Here is a 20,737-nt window from a genome sequence, read left to right as displayed (position 1 = left end):
CCCAAATGCTGGGATTAAAAGTTTGTGCCACCACCATCCAGTTTAGGAGGTTTCTTTTGTTTTTGTTTTAGAAGATAATTTGAATGCAGACTTTGAGCAGAAGTGTTAAAAGAAAGATACTCAGACACAAAGACAGACACTCCCAAGTGTGGGCATTGGCTCCTGCAGAAAGAGTGATAATGGACTGTCTTAAATTAGCATATATACATATATATGGTGTGTGTGTGTGTGTGTGTGTGTGTGTGTGTCTAAAGTCCTGTCTCAAAAAGTAGCTAAGAAACTGTTTTTCCTCTTTCTTTCTCTTTAATTAACGGGATGATAAGGGCTTTAGAGATGTGTTGGGTGGAATTACAATCTCATAAAATAAAGACAGAAGCAGGAAGATTACAAAAGGGTGTGAGCACATGTCTTTTCTTGTAAGTGCCATTTCTGGTGAGATTTCCAGGAAACTACAGGTGCCCACTCGGGGATGGAGAGAGATTTCAGTAGCTGATACACATGCTAGACTTCTTGTTTTTCTCCTGGTGAGAGGTTTCAGTTGATTCCTGGGTGAAAGGCTCTTTGCCACTCCATGTCCCCACAGTTTCCCCATTTTTCTTTCTGTTCAATGTCAATATAGTTCCTTTGAAGTCATCTAGGAGTACCTACAAGCACCAAATGACTGATCGCCCAGTTGAAAAATACCGTGGCTTGTAAATGGATTTAAATAAAGTGAGGTGACTAAAATTCTAGTACCCGCCTTGCCAATGCCATAGTCTTCTGGGTTTGGGTTGAAAACCAGAAGCACCCCAGCTTTACACTGGCTGCTTATGACATTGCTGCTGGTGGCATCAGCCCCTGCGGCAAACGTCCTGACGATTCGCGAAAGGTTTTACAAATTGTTGCACAGATCAGGCTTTCTGATTCTCTTGACAGCTCAAGGGAGTTACGTCTGTGAGAGGTGAATGCAGAAAAGAATTGCATAGAAAAGTAAAGAGCCATCTGTGGCAATTTTCTGTATAGGAAATAATATGTAATGCTTTAATTTTAGAAAGTACTTGAGTTTTTCTTTTTGGTTGTCCAGTCTCTCTGTCTCTCTGTCTCTCTCTCTCTGTCTATCTCTCTGTTTCTCTCTGTCTCTCTCTGTTTCTTTCTCTCTGTCTCTCTCTCTCTCTCTCTCTCTCTGTGTGTGTGTGTGTGTGTGTGTGTGTGTGTGTGTGTGTGTGTGTCTGCCTGTGTGGGAAGAGTTTAAGAATATTCTCTAAGACTATTTGAAGGCTTCATGCTTATTGTCTTATAGGTTGTACATGTTCGGTTACAACAGTCTGTCACAGACTAGACTTATGTCTCAGACTTGCTAAGTTCCATGTCTAGTTGGAGTCAAGTTAAAAGTGTAGTTTGCGAAATAACAAAGAAAGACCAATCATTATAAATATAGTGAAAGCTAAACCAAAGACCAAATGTAAAAACATGTAAAGTCATTCATTTCCTTTTGGTAAAATTTAATTTTCAAGTAGGAAAGTGTTTCAAGTGACCTAAAATGGCAGTGAACCCAGCTGTATTTGATTTTGTTTTGTGTTCCAAATGTAGTAAACATTCATCTATATATTTGGCAGTTCTAAGAATCTGAATGAAAGTCTTTTTTTTTTTTTTTTTTTTTGGTTTTTTTGAGACAGGGTTTCTCTGTGTAGCCTTGGCTGTCTTAGACTCACTTTTTCAGACGAGGCTGGCCTTGAACTCACAGCGATCCGCCTGCCTCTGCCTCCTGAGTGCTGAGATTAAAGGCGTGCGTCACCACACCTGGGCAAAAGTCTCAATGATTCAAATAGCCAACTGTTAAGTCACAAGGAGAAGAAGAAGAAGAAGAAGAAGAAGAAGAAGAAGAAGAAGAAGAAGAAGAAGAAGAAGAAGAGGAGGAGGAGGAGGAGGAGGAGGAGGAGGAGGAGGAGGAGGAGGAGGAGGAGGAAGAGAAGGAGGAAGAGGACTTTCGTTATTATTATAATTGGAGACCTTAGTGAATATCACTAAATATTAACAGTACCCAAAATACTCCTCTTCAAAACAGAAAGTAGCAAATTAGGAAAAAAAAAAAAAAAAAAAAGACAAAACCCAAAGCAAACAAGAATAAAACACTAAATTCTAACTGGGAAGAGGCCAGAAACATCTGTGAAGGCTGGTGAAAAGGAGATAGAGCGCTAACTCACTGGACAGTCCTGCTGCAAGCCTGTTGGTGGAGGTGAGGGCAGGGTGGTTTCTTGGTCAGGTTCATTTTGTTGTGGGTCCTGTTACTTTCCCCACGGGGAGACTTCAGGGGTAAGGATTATATACTCTGTTCCGTGATTACAAGGTGATGTTCCTAGATCATTTAGAATTTAATATCTACAATTCCTACATCTTAAAAGGCACATGTACAGTAAGATTCGATTTAGAATTTGGCATTAATTCGTAATTTAAGACTCTTGGTTTGCAACAAATAATGAAAGTAAAATTTAAATATGGGTCATCTTCCTGATGAAATTAGTCCTGATTTCTACAAATAACCTGGACCATTAACTTTTTTCTCTTTCTTTCCTTCTCTTTTTGATGCTGTGTCAGATCTGACTTTCTATCATTTGCTGTTTCTATAGCAACTCTTACTTTGGCTTGTAAAGTAGTAGAGATTTCAGATTATTTGCATTTTCACATATATGCATATATATGTAGATTTCAAGAATACTTACCGAATTTCATACTGGTTTTCTTAAAAATAGAGGTGTGAAATCAATTTTAGCTTCATAAATTATTTTTGAAATATTTTTGTGACAAAAATTGTATATAACCTAGATGCCTTGCAATTGGTTAAATAATTTCTGGGAAACGATAAAATTGATTGCCATGTAGGTGACAAAACCAGTTGGATAAATATATCAATTGATACAAAATATATTCACATTGCTAAACATTTTTGTTAAGTTATATGCTTCCACCATTTTTGGTGTGTGTGTGTGTGTGTGTATGTGTATTTTGTGTTTGGAATAGGAAAAAAGCAGACTTATTTTCTCTAGGTGTTGGAATTATGAGTGATTTATGTTATCATCTATCTATCTATCTATTTATCTATCTATCTATCTATACTTCATCTACCTGTCTCTTCTTAATCATTACAGTTTTTTCCTAACATTCTCTGTGGTCATGTACTGTAACATTGTTTTTGGATTTATTTTGCTTTATGTGTGTGTATTAGCCTGCATGTGTGAATGTGTATCACATGCACGGCTGGTGCCTGTGGAGGCCCAAAGAGGGCGTTGAATGCCCTGGAAATGAAGTTACAGATGGTTGTAAACCATGTGGGTACTTAAATCAAACACGGGTCCTGTGAAAGAGCAGCAAGAGTTTTTAACCACTGCACCATATTTCCTCCCTTGGTAATCTCTTTCTAGAATGCATCACTTATCACTGTTAGCATATGTTCATATTTAAATCTTAGGGAAAACCTGTAAGAATTGATACAAAACTTGACCAACTTATATACCCACTTTTGACATTTGATGGTTTTTTTTTAACCCGATATCTTGCCCAAACTGACTTGATATATAGACATACATATGTACACATGTTTGTGGCAGGTTAATCTTATGCTGTCTTTCCATTCTCCCAAATTTGATACTGTATGTATCTATTACTTTATACAGAGTGGGATTTCATACTCTTATTTATAATTTTTTATTAAGATTTAAAAGTATTTTGTTTTTATTTTGAGGTGGACTTTCTGACATGTAATTTTACTATAAGGAAAGATATGTTATTTCATATGTTATTTCATTTATTTTTTTAGTTAAAATGAATTCCACAGAACACCCTTCAGTTTAGTCATTGTTTGCTTTGTACTGTATTAAAGATATATTCTTGTGTTCAGAGTTTTATGTTAATAAAGAATATGAAACCTCATCAAATAACCTATCACTGCATCTGATTATCTTATCTTACCTATTAATATGATGGACTTATATAATTTTCCAACATAAACTTGGTTGCTACCTTATATTTTTTTTATCTAAAATAATATTTTTACCTCACATAAGTCTAATTTGACATAGCAATGTATGCACATTTAAACTTCTTTTGAAAATGTTCAATTTCTTTAAAAATTTTAAATTACACATTAGCTTATATTGTGTCCTATATTATATATGGTAGAGAGCAAGTTAGTTCTGTAGCTAAGAAACTACCACACGGAGAGACCGCAGCAATAGACAATAACAGGAGATCTGCAGATAGTGAGTTCACTCAGACAAAATGAGCACATTCTGACCCTCAGTGAAAACTAACAAACATAACTCCTCAACTTTGGTTTCCAAGAATTTCTATGCTATGTAGCAAAATTTATTATTTTTCCATGTGACTTCTACTTGTTGGCAGTGGTGAAAAGAAAACTCAGCACTGCAGGAAGCGCAGAGATGCAGTGTTTGGACGGTAGAGGAATGCAATGTTCACTCGGCCATCTTATGTGCTTTTGCAAGTGGGTTAGATGACACATTTGGTCAATTTTCTATACTGTCTCATCATTTGACCTGGAGGTAGGGTGAGACAGGAGAGCACAGCCTGGCTCTCCCTCTGGAGCTGCAGATTAGCTTTAGCTGCACTTCTGTGGGTTTGTGGTGATTTTCTTTTGATGTCTCCATCGGGTGTGTGTACATGTTCTTTTTGAAGTCTGATTAGCTGACACAAATCAGAGAATTCAAGTGGATCTCCTGTGGAAAAGACAGGGAGAAATTATTTTTCTAGATTCTCTTTTTCCTTCCTTCCTTCCTTCCTTCCTTTTTTTTTTAAGCCTAAACAACCTAGTTAAGATAAAAAGAGATAGCATTATGGTCAGGGACAACCTGCCAATGTAACCATGTTAACTTACCTTCGCTTGTTCACAATATATAACTAAATCCATTTAGTTTCATTTCTTCTAATAGTTGTCCCAGCACCTCTTTATTCAGGCCTAATAGTTAGGATTATATTGAATTTACACTGGAAGTGGCAAAAGCCTTGTACAATCTAACTTTAAAATAAGAGAGATTGACAGTGATAAGATCCCAGCAGGCAAGAGTTAACTTGGAATTGGTGCTTCCTTCTCCACTATAGCATGGCAGTCTTCTGCCTGGGGAGACCAGGTTTTCTTCAAAGGTATATGGGGCCATAGGCTTCTGAGCTGACCTGTGGAAGATTGCCCATGCATACACATACACTTACTGTTTGACAATTTATGCATGTACATAATGTGTTTTGATAAAATCCATCTCCAATCCCCTCCCTTGTATCTCCTCCCAACCCTGCCCCCAACACATTTTTCTCCCAACTTTATCAGCTATTTTCAAAGCACAGTGAGTTCACTCAGTGCTACGTGCATGTGCATGGGTGAAGGGCAAGCTACTGGGACCATGAGTAGCCTCTCAGGGGCCTCTTTCCTGCCAGGAACAGACTCCCCATCCACAGTTCTTCAGTTTGGATGGGAATTCATGGAACCACCAGCATCCATAGGCGTTCTTGGGTGGGCTTGATCTTATGCAGCCTTTGTGCATGCTGTCACAGCTGCTGTGGTTTCACTGTAGTACCAAGTTCTCATGCCCTCGGCCCTAGCTGTTTTAGATCTTGGAGATGTTGTAATGTGTCAGCAGAGTTCCTCTATTATGATCACAGGTAAACTTTGATCTTTCTCTGTGATTTTATATCTGCATCCTTCTGAGCTTACCAGCTTCCTAGATGACCTTGCCTACTAGGCTCAGCAAACAAGAGGTACTTGTGGAGCAGTGAGTGCAGGGGGAAAGAGAGAATTACAGTGGCCCTAAGCTCCACACAGGAGCTTTTGCACAGGTTTGGTTCCTACCCTGCAGTACCAGGCCACTTGGATGACCCACTTCCTTCTTTGTGGCCCAGCACAAAGGGAGATGACCTCTTCTCTCTGTTGCTAAGCTGTGGGTTTCTTAGCTTTTCCTGTGTTTCCATCATCTCAACCCTATCAATACCCTGTAAGCAGATCAATGTATGTGCTACTTTCTATTAGGTTATTTCCTGGACTCTGTTTTCCGAACTGAACCTGAAAGAGGACCCTAATATAGGCTATGCATCCTTCACTGATTCACTCATTGTGAACAAAGAATGAATAAAAACATGGCCACCATGACAGTAATTTCTTTTGATCTCATAGTAAAAACCATGATAATCTAAACATTTATAATATGCTGGCCTTTTTAAAGAATCTTTTCTTTTTAATAAAGGATGTAGTATATGAAGATCTGGCTATGAGTCACATGGTTTAAATGTATTTTTAGCTTCACGACAAATTGTAAAAATAGGAGGTCATATATTCATTCAACACATGGAGAAACTGATGTCAAGTAATTTGTCTAAAGTCATGGAGGTGAGAAATAAAGATATCATTGCAGTTCTTTTGTTACTCAAGGGCTAAAGACTGTCTATTACATTAGCATGACAATATTAGATTCTTTTTAAAATATATTTTATTGGTTTATTCATATTATATCTCAATTGTTATCCCATCTCTTGTATCCTCCCATTTCTCCCTCCCTTCCATTTTCCCCTTACTCCCCTCCCCTATGACTGTGACTGAGGGGGACCTCCTCCCCCTGTATATGCTCATAGGGTATCAAGTCTCTTCTTGGTAGCCTGCTATCCTTCATCTGAGTGCCACCAGGCCTCCCCATCCAGGGGATGTGGTCAAATATGGGGCACCAGAGTTTGTGTGAAAGTCAGTCTCCACTCTCCACTCAACTGTGGAGAATGTCCTGCCCATTGGGTAGATCTGGGTAGGGGTTCGAAGTTTACTGCACATATTGTCCTTGTGTCCATGTCCTGGTGCCATGGTTTGAGCAGGACCCCAGGGCCCAGATCCGCCAGTCATAATATTCTTCTTATAGGTTTCTATGACTCTCTGGATCCTTCTATTTCCCCATTCTCCCATGCTTCTCTCACCTAGAGTCCCAATAGGATGTCCTCCCCTCACAAGAACATTTGCTCAACCATATTCATAGCAGCCTTATTCATAATAGCTAGAACATGGAAACAGCCTAAGTATCCCTCAGTAGAAGAATGGATAAAGAAACTGTGGTATCTTTACACTATGGAATACTACTCAGCTATTTAAAACAAGGAATTCCTGAAATTTGTGGACAAATGGATTGAACTAGAAATGATCATAATGAGTGAGTTAACCCAGAAGCAGAAAGACTCACATGGTATATACTCACTTATATCTGGACACTAGCCCATGGGGCATGTCCCATGAAAATATTTGATTCTTAAATCTGCATTTCTATAATTCTATTTTTTAAATTTTATTCAAGATTTATTAAGTGTTTACATCATGGCATAAACCATTTTATTATGACTTCTCCTTACAATCAGGCTTCTGCAGTGAAAATCCTTACTTGATACACAGATTGGTTCATTCTTTATACTTCGTGCTTGACGTGGGTTCCATGATGTCTCACATATGAATCTGAAGCCAGACCAGCTGTCTAATAGTATATACCTCTAATAGTATATACCTCTAATAGTATATACCTCGTCTGTCTCCCACAGCATGCAATGTTCCTAAAGTCAAACCTAAGTGTTTAAACCTTTGTTAGGTGCTGGACATTTTCTACAGAGGGATATTTGACCCAAAAATATAAGAATAGTCTGGATTTTATTTTTTTGCTTGATTTCTGTCTTTTTGTTTTTTGTTTTTGTTTTGTTTTGTTTTGTTTTGAGACAGGGGCTCACTATATAGCTCTGGCTGTCCTCAAATTCACCATGTAGACCTGTCTACTATGTAGACTCATTATGTATGCTGTCCATCAAACTTGCAGAGATCCACTTGCTTTGAATGCTGGGATTAAAGATGTGTGTCACCATAACTGACTTCCTACTTAAAAAAAAAAAAATACTATTTTCTTCTCTCTTTTTTTTTCTTTTTTTCTTTTCTTTCTTTCTTTTTTTTTTTTTTTTTTTTAATTATTGGAAATGTTTTTTTCCACGGCTGGGTGGGGGTGGCACACACCTTTAATCCCAGCACTCAGGGAGGCAGAGGCAGGCCCATTTCTGTGAGTTCAGTGGCAGCCTGGTCTACAGAGTGAGTTTCAGGATAGCCAGTACTACACAGAGAAACCCTCTACTTTTTGTCCTATCATCCCTATATATTTCTATATTTCCCCCATTTTTTTTCAATCCCTATCTCCAAACCTAGAAAAGAAAGATAAAGGAAAAGAGAGACATCCCTGACTCCAACCTCATTTTCTCTCTGAATAGGACCAATAGTAACTTATAACCAACTCCAAATGAAAATAAACATCTATAGCCCAAGAAAGCAAGCAAAAACCTACTCAAACCCCTGTTGGCTCTGTTTCTTAACAATTAAACTTTATTATACAACCCAACTAGCTTACACAAGAAGGGAAAAAGGTTAAAGGGAAACAAGAGTGAACCTTCCATTATCTGTCCCACAGGACAGGTCCCTAGCTGTCTCTGGCCTGCACGCTAGTCAGGCCTGTTGGTTGATCCTTTTCCCAATCCATGTGCGCTCAAATTCGGTCTCCTCCTCCCATCAAGGGTAGATTAGAAACACAATAGTCCAGGTGGAGTCATGTCCCATCCTGTCCCCCCCCCCAGCTCCCCCTGGCCAACCCCCCCACCCCCCACCTTCGTCTGCTTCCTGAATTCCAGGCCCAGGATGGCTCCACCCAGTCTATATTAAGGTTAATCTCAGGGATTGTCCAAGGGCAAAGCCCACCAATACTGGTTTACCTGTGACAAACCTTACAATCCTTCCCACACATCCCCTTTCTCTTTTAAAAAATAATTAAGAACTATATACAGAAATATACGTATATACAGAATCATCAGGTATCAAACACATTACTAAGTCCTTTTATATTTGTTAACCTGGGAGAAAATATTACACTATCCTACCAGAGAGAGGCCTTTTCCTTTATGAGAAATTGTTATTAGAAACAGATGGCATGGGATTGAGACAGGGATCCCATGCCTGACCCACTACGGGAGGTAGTTTAGAGGATTGATATCTTCCCTGCCTAGGTTAACTAAGGCTATTTTAAAATATAACAAGTGTCGGTGTCTTGATTGATCGCTAGCTGGGCATACAGATAATACAGATAATTTTTAAAAACAATAAACCCCTCTAAGGGATATAGGGTGTTGTTCTCTTAAGGTTTCTTCTGGCTGATTTGGAACAAATAATACCTTTGTAGGGGCCCAAATAAAATTGGGGAAAATGTTTAAACAAGCTAGGAATAACATTTGCGGTCCAGTTACTAAATGTTGAGAAGTTCCAGGGTTAATAGAAGTCCTCTGTGGGACAGTCTGACATGCTGGACCAATTGGGATCAGAAGCTTTCTTCGAAGCCGGCCTGTTCTGATGAGGCACAAGAACTGAAATGCTTGGTGCTGGAACATGAAGGATGCAGGATGTCAGGTCTAACATCATGTCAGGTCTGATCCTGCATCAATGTCCAGTTCTTTTGTTCTGAAAACATATAATTTCTCACAAGCCTTAGCAAGTCCACAATAATTCCTGCCTCACAATGTGTCTGTCAGATATACTGGGCCAGAAGGCTGAAGATGATTCTCCAGTGTTATAGAGAGTTTGGGTGACTGTTTAGGTAGCAGTCTGTCATTTTTTTCACTATGGAAGCTGCTAACTTGCACTTCCTGTTTACTCCGGTAATTGATTTTATTCTTTCTCAAGTCTCTGATAGGTTTGAAGACCAGATGGTTTAGTGTTACAATTCTCTACAAAGCTTAGTTCTTTAAGGGTTAAGACGTTTTAGGTCTAGATAGATGTTTTAAGTTGATAGAGATGAGATATGATAGATATTGATTTACATTCAGAATTGTAGACTCACCAAGATAACAAAGATTTTTTCAAGGTTGCCAAATACAAATAGCAAAACACTATGAATATAACATTAATATAATTCTTGATTGTTTTGTGGTTCTTCTTGCTGTATGTAGTTCATTGTATATGTGTGTAATAATATAAATGTATGTGCAAGAAAATAAAAAACAGAAAAAAAAACCGAAAGAAAATGCTTTTTCAATACAATATATTTTGATTACAGTTTCTCCTCTCCTAACTTCTCACAGATCCTTCCCACAACCCCTTCCACCCAAATCTGCACGCTTTCTTTCTTTCTCCTACAAAATGGCATCTAAAAAATAATGATAAAATAAAATAAGACCAAAAAAAAAAAAAAAAAAAACAAAAATAAGACAAAACAAACAGAAGAAAAAGAGGCAAAGAAAAAGCATAAGAAATACGCAAAGACACAGAGACACATACATTTGCACATGCAGAAATCTAATAAAAATGAAAAACCTGAAAACCATATATATACACACATACATACATATACAAACACATATGTATACATAAACATTACACATATACATGACCTGTAAGCTGAGAAAAAGTGCCCTGTAAAGCATTATGAGACAAAGAACCTCCATTGAGGTACATTTTGTGTTGCTTATGTATTTCTAGGCCTCAGGTCTGCCTTTAATAGTGGTTTGTATACCCAGTGTGATCCTATTGTAGAAAACCAGCTTTTCCTTTGCTATTGGTTATCAATTGGAAATAGCTCCTGCATTAGGAGTGAGGATTTGTCCACTTCCCCGTCTGAATGCCGCATCTCATATAGCTTAGAGCTGTGAAGGCCCTGTGCATGGTGCCACAGTCTCTGTAAGTTTGTATGTGCAGCAATTCTAAAGTGTTAAGAAGACCTTGTACCCTTGGCGTCTTTATTTTTAAGTCTGTTTATGTATCGTCAGGTTCACTTAGTGCAATGCCTGTGGAAACCAGAAGAGGGCGTCAGAACCCCTGGTGCTGTAGATAGAAATAATTATGAGCTGTTGGATATTGGTGCTGGGACCTGAGCTCAGGTTCTCTTAGCTGCTAAGACACACCTCCAGCCTTTAGCCCTCATTTTTAAAAGAATAGAAGACCTAGCCGACGATCATGATATTCTCCACCGTTGAGTGGAGAGTGAGATCTGACTCTCACACAAACTCTGGTGCCCCTTTTCTGACCACGTCCCCTGGATGGGGAGGCCTGGTGGCACTCAGACGAAGGATAGCAAGTTACCAAGAAGAGACTCGATATTCTAAGAGCATATATAGGGGGAGGAGGTCTCCCTCAATCACAGACATAGGGGAGGGGAAAAGGGGGGAAGTGGGAGGGAGGGAAGAATGGGAGGAAACAGGGGAAGGGCTAACAATCGAGATGTAATATGAATAAAATAATAAAATGGAAAAAAATAAAAGAATAGAAGATATCAAGGAAGCCCTATCCACCAGTTAAGACATTATTTGGGCATTCATACCCTCTAGATTGAGGTATGCATGAAAGAAGATGTCTCATTTGTCATTTGTCACGCACCTTAGGCTGCTGAATTAATTAGAAGTTGAACCAGTAAAACACTAAAGAGCTCTGAATTTAAGAGCTCATGTCAGTGGTCAGTACTTTTTTCTTTCTTAGGGTTTACTTCTATTTTCTCTGCTTGATCATGAAAATACACTGATGCACGGGTGAATTTAAACATTTTTCCCAAGATCATCTCTAAGAACTTTGCATTTCCTGAGAATCCAGTCAATTTTAGCATCTCTCTCTCTCTCTCTCTCTCTCTCTCTCTCTCTCTCTCTCTCTCTCTCTCTCTCTCTCTCGCTCCCTGTTTAAAGAATCTTAATATCAACTTTAAAAATGGTAGATTCTGTGTTGTAGTCATTTATGTATTGGCTTGTTTTAAGTATCTCTACACTGTAAAATTGATTGATAAAATAATTGTCTTTTATACAGTCACATGTTCTTATATATCTTCATGTCATAGCAACTGCTTAGTGTCACCTTCTTTTCTAATCTAATTTTTCTCTTTCCCCCTGTAGGTAACTCTTCCACAGTCTGCTTTATAACTTTTCATGTTTTAATCTAAATATACATACTCCCATGAAAGCATTTTGTGAAAACATGAATCATACACATTATTCTGAAAACTGGCTCTCTCACTCTATAGCTCTCCGTGGATATTCTCAAAGTTATTTATTATGGTTTTATTCTATTTTATTTTTCTAATGATTACACAACATTCCAAAATATGAGCATGAAAAATTTAGCCAACCATTTCCCATGAAAGAGTTTTCCCTTTATTGTTTTTTATCCTACTGTGAATGTGCCCCAACACATATTTTAAAAGTGTCCTTATATATCATGCTCCAATTTTGTAGACAGATATATCAAGTGGAGACAACTAACATGATAGATGTTGACATGTTGCTTTTTTAAAAAATGAGGCAAAATGCACACTTTATGTATGGGAGTACAATTACAATGTTTTGCATCATCCCTGGCAACAATTTTATTAATTCAATAAAGAAATCTCTCTGTGCTAATAATATTTATATTAGTAGTCAAGGTTGATCATAAGCAAGCAAATCAAAGAGCATCGCAAGTTCCTCATGTAGACAAAGGATGTGGAGCTAGAACATATGAATAAGGGGTGTTTATAACAAATCAGTAATGAATCCTTGCCCAAACAGTGCTCTAAAGGCTTGGTAAGTGCCGGGAGTGGACCACCAATGCCTGAGGCAGGGTGGGGTACGTCAAGAGAGAAACAGAAGACGGCAGGTATGAGTCTGACACTTGTAGGAAAAAGCAACAGAAGAATCAAGGTTGGGCGTGGGGGAGGGGGGCGTGCAGACATAGAGCAGAGTGGGAACGGGGTGAACAAAATGAGAAGTGGCCATATTCAAGACATCTCGAAAGCACGTCGTAAGTCCTAGGCTTTTTTCTTTCAAATGAAGTGCTATCTATTGGCTTTAGGTTTCCCCCCCCCCCCTGCCCCCACCAGAGCTTTGTGTATGTTTTGCTTAAATGTATTAAAACCACACCAGAGCCAACCCCAAAGAGCTCTTGGTGCTTAAATTTGGCACAGTCTAGATGGCACAATTTAAACGGTGTTTGTCTTTTTAATTGGTTTATATTGTATATATGTAGTGATTGGTCTCATCAGACACTTTCACTCAAGCATGGCATGTGCTTTGTCCACATTCCTACAAACGTCATTCCATAGCTTTCTCTCCAGTCCCTCTCTGCCACCTACTCTCACTTCTATTTTCGCATATACTTTCAACAACATATGATTTTTTTATCTATCTATATACAATTCAGGATTCACAAATGTGAGAAACAGGTGATATTTGTCTTTCTAAGTATGGCTTATTTTGCTTTATAGGTCATCTCCAGTTGCATCTATTTACCAAGAAATACCATAATTTTATTCATTTTTAAAGGATGGAAAAAACTCAATTGTCTATACACACCACATTTTCTTTATATTTTCATTTTTTGACAGACACCTGATTCTATAATTTGGCTATGGTGAGTAGTTTCTCTGTGTGGACACTAACAGAGTTATTTGTGTAGACATCAGGGTTTCTTCTCTCCTCCTCCTCTTCTTCCTCCTCCTCCTCTTCTTCCTCCTCCTTTTTCTTTTTCTTTTTTCTCTTTGTATTTTTCTCTATCTTTCTTTTTTTGTTTTGTTTTTGTTTTCCAGACAAGGTTTCTCTGTGTAGCTCTGACTGTCCTAAAATTCACTCTATAGACCAGGCTGGCCTCTAAATCAAATATCTATCTACTGGTGCCTTCCGAGTGCTGGGATTAAAGTCATGTGCCACCATGCCCAATGTTCTTTTCTCTTTTAAAAACTGAACCCAATACCTCATACATGCTAAGCAAACACTCTACCACTGAGCTGTATTCTCATCAATGAAATAACCATTTTATTTTAAAAATAGCTTTAGATTCATAGAGAATTTGCAAAGCAGAGAGAATCCCAAGCAATCCATTGAATGTCTTACACAAATCCTTCAGAATTCATATATAACTTTGACATGCTTGTCAAAACCAAGAAAATATAACAAAGACAATAAGGTTAAATAAGCTCCACCAGATTTTGTAGTTTATGAATATTCTTTTTCTGATCAAAGGTCCAATTGAGATAATATACCAAGTTAGATGCTGTTGCCTTGCCAGCCTCCTTCATCTCTGGCGGTTCCGTGGTGTCGCTATTTTACTAAGTCCAGCTCACCTTTTGGTCAGGAGTGGTGATCAAGCTATATGTCTCTATGTATTATTTGGAAATCTTTGTAAGAAAGGTTTTCTTCTCTGGCATTTTCCAGTTATTCATTTCACTACAGAATCATCTATTTTGGCCTTCTTCCTTGGGTTATGAGTGCATGGTATAGTCACTCAATTTTTATTACCTACATTGTTGCAACTTTGACAGATCTTCCTGGTAATTGCTGAGTATTTCTTCATTTTTCCTGGTGTGAGGGATTAAGCTCTGGCCTTCAAGAAAGGTAGGCAGATAATCTACCACGAAGCAATAACCTCAGCCTGACTATTAACATATTTAAAAATATTCTCTCTTCTGTTCTTTCAGTACTATATGATGTTTCAGGTTCATCTTGGAGTTCTGCTGTCTCCATCCTAGACGTCATCATTTTTTAAGATATTATGTTTTCAATATGACCAATTATTGGACTGAATTGGATGTTAGGGCACCAACTAGCTATTCAACATTAAATCATCCTTTCTGAAAACATACATACAAATCATACAAATAACGTTTTACAGACTGAACAGGCTTTATTTATGTATTTAGAAGTGTGTGTGTGAGTGTGTGTGTGTGTGTGTGTATGTAAAACAACAGTTAAAGAAAAAGAAGCCATGAATTTGAAAGAGAACAAGGTAAGATACAAGGAATGGATTGGAGGGAAGAAAACGAAAGAGGGAATGATGTATTTATATTACAATTTCCAAAATACTTTTAAAAAGAATGGCTCCTGTTCTTCTAGAGGACCTGAGCTCCTAGTGCTCCTCCACCCTTTTCTTTCTTTTGTAGGCATCTGCATGCATGTGTCAGACACTATCACTCACACACATACACACAAATTAAAAAGATACCAATTTAAATTGTGATGCTAAATTAAATGAGGGAAGCCCCAGAAAAACTGGAGGAACCAAGCTGTGGTGTCCTTCTTCCTTGTCTCTTTCCTCTCTTTTTATTGTAATTGTGGACATTTCAAATATGAGGAGGTTGTTGGCTTCTATTCAAGTAAAACTATGAAATCGAGTGTGAACTACCTACTACTCTCAAGCTTATGGTAGAAGCCTGGTCTAGAACTCTGAGATTTTTAGGTTTATTTATAAATGGCACTATTTGAAGACACGGTGCTGGATGTTAGTGTAAGAAAACAATTCATAACTGAATATGTCAAAGGGGAAGAAACTAAGCAAAGTGGTTGAAAAAAGATGGTAGGAGAGAAGCCGGGAGAACCAAGTCTCACTTCACAGCCAAGTGATTAAATAATTCAAGAAATGGACAGCCATCATCTCAGGCAAACTCTGCTGGGCACTTGGGGGTGTAAAGAACTGAGAAGTCTCCGGTGGTTTGGTAATGCTCAGGTTGACTGTTGACCCGAGGAAGTCTTCATGGAGCTGTGGATGAGTTCGGTGTAGAATTTTTGCTGAGAAATGGAGAATGTCCTTCTTTTCAAAGTTTTCTTATATACAGTGGGAGACGGAAATATGGTGAGAGTGAGAGAGGGAGATCCTGGAAGAGAAAATGTGTGTTTTGAAGTTGGGATGTCTCTAGCGCCTTTACATGTGGCTGTTAATAACTGAGGAAAATGGATAAAACCTATCAGCGAGAAGAATGGCATCAGAGACTTCAGAAATAAATGGTTCTTAAGTAGCAGAGAGAACTACCTCTGATAGGACAGGACTGAAGGGTGACAATACAGAGATACCACAGAGGGGGTGGGGGGGTGGTGCTAGAAGATGGAGTAATCTGAATTGTGGTGTATTAATTTTTCTAGAGGTGACAACATAAACCAAGAATAAACAGGTAGAAAGGAGCTTGGAGGAAAAATAAAAGGGTGTGTGTGTGTGTGTGTGTGTGTGTGTGTGTGTGTGTGTGTGTATGCGCGCGCGCGCCCATGCACGCACATGTGCACACACACAGACACATGGTATAGACATATATATATGTGTGTGTGTGTGTGTATGTATGTATGTATGTATGTATTTGTATCAGAATGCAAGCATGTACTAGCAAGGGCGTTATTGGGAATCCATTTGAGGTCTGAGATTCTAGTTTTAAAGTTATGCCAGTAACGCAAGGACGTTTGCTATCTTTAGACCCAGTCTTCTCTTCAGCTACTGAGTGTAGGAAGAAAGCTGAATTCAGCTAAGGCTGCAGTTGCTGCTACTACTCCGAGATATGGGAGGTGAGGCAGGAGAGGCCCAAAGCTCTCAGATCTGCTAGGCTGGTGTGTGCTGTAGCAATCAATCAGAGACCCTGCCTGAAACAAGATAGAAGGCAAATCCTGACACTTGAGGTTGCCTGCTGATTTCCACAGGCACACCATGACACCTGCAAGCTGTGGCATCCATGTACCCATACTCACACGTGAACACACACATACAATTAAAAGATAGACAATGTACACAGTGCCTAACGAGACTGACCTGACTGCCACAAGCTCCTATACACATTAACACACACACAGACACACACCTCCTCACACACCCCTCTGTTAGCATTAGCACACACACACACACACACTAACATACACACACCTCCTCACACACCCCTCTGTTAGCATTAGCACACACACACACACACACACACACATACACACACCTTCTCACACACACCTTTTTTGGCACACACACACACACCTCCTCACATACCCCTCTGTTGGCGCGTGCACACACACACAAAACACATAAAAAAAATACAAGGCTTATTCAAGATTTTTTTCTTCCTGATCTTTAATCTGCTATCATTTGGGTCTGTAATGTTTTCAATGGAATTTTAAGATATTTAAAATTATACTGAAAAATAAATTTTGAATCAGTCTTTTTAGTTCTAATGGATGCAACATTCCTTGGAAACAAACTGGACCCTCAACTTCTGCTGATTTCAATTCTAACTGCAACTTGATATTTCTGTGCTATTGTATTGTAGGTAATCAAGTTTGTTCCAAATCTCTATTCTTGCCTCTCTCAGTACTTAGTAATAATAAAGGAGCAACTCTCTGGAGACACAATATTCATGAGACAATTGTTTTCTTCAAGATATTTGTCCTTTGAAGTTTGTTCAGATGGCCCATGTAAGTTAACTATTTTCTCATTCAGGCAACACAGGTGCAGTGTTTCCTCGCTAGTGATTGCCTTTGGTAACTACTGAAATACAGCAAAAGCAAAGCCATGCAAGGCTCTTCTACGTTGTTACTAAGTGATGGATTCTTTTGTTGGTTTGGTTTTGTTTGGGACATCATCTCAGTGTGTTGCCCAGGCTTCTCTGTTTCCTGGATTCAAGTGATCATCCAACTTAATGTTTCCTTAGCATATGGAATTATAGAGGTAGCACCATCCTGGCTAATTTTTACTCTTTAATGTATTATATTTTCCTAATTATTTGTGAATATAAAATTTGTTAATGATCTAGAGAAAATGGTTATATACACCTTAGTTTGATTAAATGAAGTACATCATTACTGCAAAGATTTCATCATCTCTTTAAACCTGTTAAACCTATCATTTAAAATGTATAAAAATATCATTTTAAAAGGATTGAAATTTTGTTAACAGGTATTTATTCTTTAAAAAAAGTTCATGTTTATGTGGTACTAGGGATCTAATTGAACCCAGGGCCTTGCCATGCTAACCACACACTCCAGCACTGAGCTACACCTATGGCCCTTGTTTGTTTCTGGGAAGCCCATGTCATCCTAAAACCTGGGAATATAAATGAGTTAATTTCCTAATTAAACAGTTCGGTTGAAGGAAAAATTTTAAAAAGACAGTCATTGTAATTTTCAGCCATCAAGTGGTGCATTTTAGTCAAGAATTTGTCTTGATTATATGATATATGAATCTTTTAGTAACTAAAAATTAAAATCTAATGTAAGATGAATTACTAAATTGGATATATCATTACTCTCTTTTTCATCACACATTAATAAATGAGTCAAATTAGTCATTAGAAATTTATTATATTCTTCCAGAATATTCTTCCTCCGCTAAATTACATTCTGTGCCCAATGCCTTGTGTACATTTCAAGACTTTCATTGTTTCCCTATGTATAACAAATGTGTTTTTATCTTGGAGTCAGTTTTATTATTTGAAAATAGAATCTATTTTTAAACATTTTAAAAGATTTATTTATTTATTACATATAGAGTGTTCTGCATGTCGTGTGTGTTTGCACACCAGAAGAGGGCACCAGATCTCATGATAGATGGTTATGAACCACCATGTTGCTAGGAATTGAACTCAAGATCTTTGGAAGATCAAACAGTGCTCTTAACCTCTGAGCCATCTCTCCAGCCCTAAAAATGGAATCTTATGTAACATTGAAATGTGATTACTTTCTTTCTTTCTTTCTTTTTTTTTAGGAAAAAATAAGAGGATATCAGCCGACTGAAAAAGTGTTTTCAGAAGCATAGACTCCAGAGGATACTGCAGTTGATGAGGTCTCAAGGTGCGGTGCCTGTTATTATTATCATGCTTTCAAGAATCGCATGTAGCTGTGTGCCTGGTTATGACGGCTAAAGTATAGTTGGGGAGGCAAATATGTTCTTAGTTAATGTTCTTAGTTAAAATGCCTGAATATATGTCTTTGTAGCAGTGTCAGAAACCCTGGTACTGAAGGTTTTTCAGACAAGTGTGAGTGAGCTGCCATGTGAGTTTTGGGAATTGAACCTGGGTCCTCTGGAAATGCATCTATTCTCTGAACCACTGAGACATCTCTGCTGCTCCTCAAATACATATTTTTTAAAAATATCTTTGGAATCTTTGAATGTTTATTCATGCTAGAATTATAGTATTTAGTTCCATTGGGGTGATTTAAAAAAAATTGCTAGGGAATATTGCTTCTTACACTTTCTCTACTTTATGGAGGATAGCACCATCTGCATGAAAAGAAATACTAGGTGTGTCTATACACTTTGTTGACTCTGTGTTAAATAGTTACACTGACATCCAGGCATGGTGGCATAGGCATTCAAACCCAGCACTTGGAAGGTAGAGTTAGGTGGCTATCTATGAGTCCAGCCTGGTCTGTACAGGTATGCCAGGCTTGCCAGGGCTGCATAGTCAGAGTTAGTTTCACAAACACTATACTTCAGGGTCAGAGAACTCCACAAAAGAGAAGGTGGAAATATTGGAAAGAGAAGTATGGCATCTGCTGTGAAATAGTGTCTCCAGAATAAAAGAAAAAAAAAAAAAAAAAAAGGGAGGACAAGGGGAGTCACACACACACACACACACACACACAGAGTGAATTCATTCATTCTCTGGCTTTCTTAAAAGTATAAGAATTACTTTTGTTAGAAACTTTTGACATCTATGAAATAACAATTCCTCTGAATGGCCAAGAGTATCTTAGGGATCACTTCTAATATGTAAGCCTGGTAAAGAAAACAAACTAAGCTGCTGTTGAACAGCATGTTATAATGATAGCTGATGTAAAGGATGGGTTTAAAAGTTATAATTACAGTGTGGGCTAAAGTTCATAGCCAATGGGATACTTTTCCAAAGCAGATGATTTCTTCCTTGTTGATATTGTGAGACTAATTCTCACATATCATAATTTTAAATAAAAAGTACTGATGGGCTTTTCTTTTGATTTGTCCAGGCTTGTATTCAGTCTGTTTTTTCTTGCTCATCTAACAGTAGATTTGTTTATTTAGGATTTACCAGATATACATGAATGAATTAAAGGCTTTAGTTATTTGAAAATAAGTACTATATGGTCTCTCTTGTCAATGGTTGTCCAATGAATAAGTTACCCAGAGTTAATTTCATTATTAATTCAATACATGATTTGAAGGAAAAGCTAGATTATAAGAGGGCATGTAATGAATTCCAAAGCCAAGTGGGAATTATCTGGACATTACTTGTGTTTTGGCATCATGTCTTATATTAGCCTAGAAAACAAGAGTTTGTACCAATATGAACCTTGCTTGATTTCAACACACATTCGGGGATTGTTTTACAATATGAAAATAGCCCTGTAAGCAGGGCTTGTATAAGAACACAGAGATTCTAAGGAAGAGGGGGCTCTTTGGCTACAATTGCAAATTGAATGTTCTGGAAAATAGTTATGCAAATGCCTATGAAAATAACAGGTGGCTCCATCAACTTGCTTTGGTACCTTATTTGCATCAACCTTACTAGCCTCACTAGAGACCCAAATCATTCCTGGTGACTGCGAGAGGCAAATAGGGCTGACTGAGTTGGATGCTATGAACGCCTAAGGGATCTTACACAGACCACAGCTGAGTGACGACTACCAAGACCTGGAATATCTCAAGGAAGTTTTTTGTTTGTTTGCTTTTAAGTTAAAGCAATCAGAAAACTGAAAACACTGCACTTTGCAAAGGTGAAGGGAGACTATGTGTGGTAGCCTCTAAGCCTAAGCACTAAGGCTAGCACTTCAGGATGCAAATGCAGGTGGATCTCTGTAAGTTTGAAGCCAACTTGTTGTACATCACAAGTTCCAGGCCAGCCAGAGCAACATAGAGAGACCCTGTTCCAATAAACAAAACACACACACACACACACACGCACACACACACACACACACACACACACACACCAATGAAAATATCCCATACCTGGTTTGGCATTAGAAAAGTAGTTCAATT

General features: G+C 38.1%; 1 protein-coding gene across 1 annotated transcript in view; it reads left to right on the top strand.

The window, feature by feature from the left end:
• The window catches only part of Csrnp3 (cysteine and serine rich nuclear protein 3), a 192,828-nt gene that overhangs the window by 20,944 nt on the left and 151,147 nt on the right, over positions 1-20,737 (top strand). The window contains exon 3 of the mRNA XM_051167153.1: positions 18,485-18,570. Within this exon, the coding sequence (XP_051023110.1) occupies positions 18,558-18,570 (13 nt within the window). The 5' untranslated portion in view covers positions 18,485-18,557. The remainder of the gene's footprint in view (positions 1-18,484; positions 18,571-20,737) is intronic.

Source organism: Acomys russatus, chromosome 24 (genome assembly GCF_903995435.1).
Source record: "Acomys russatus chromosome 24, mAcoRus1.1, whole genome shotgun sequence".
NCBI lineage: Eukaryota > Metazoa > Chordata > Mammalia > Rodentia > Muridae > Acomys > Acomys russatus.
This window is presented reverse-complemented; position numbering and strand designations above follow the sequence as displayed.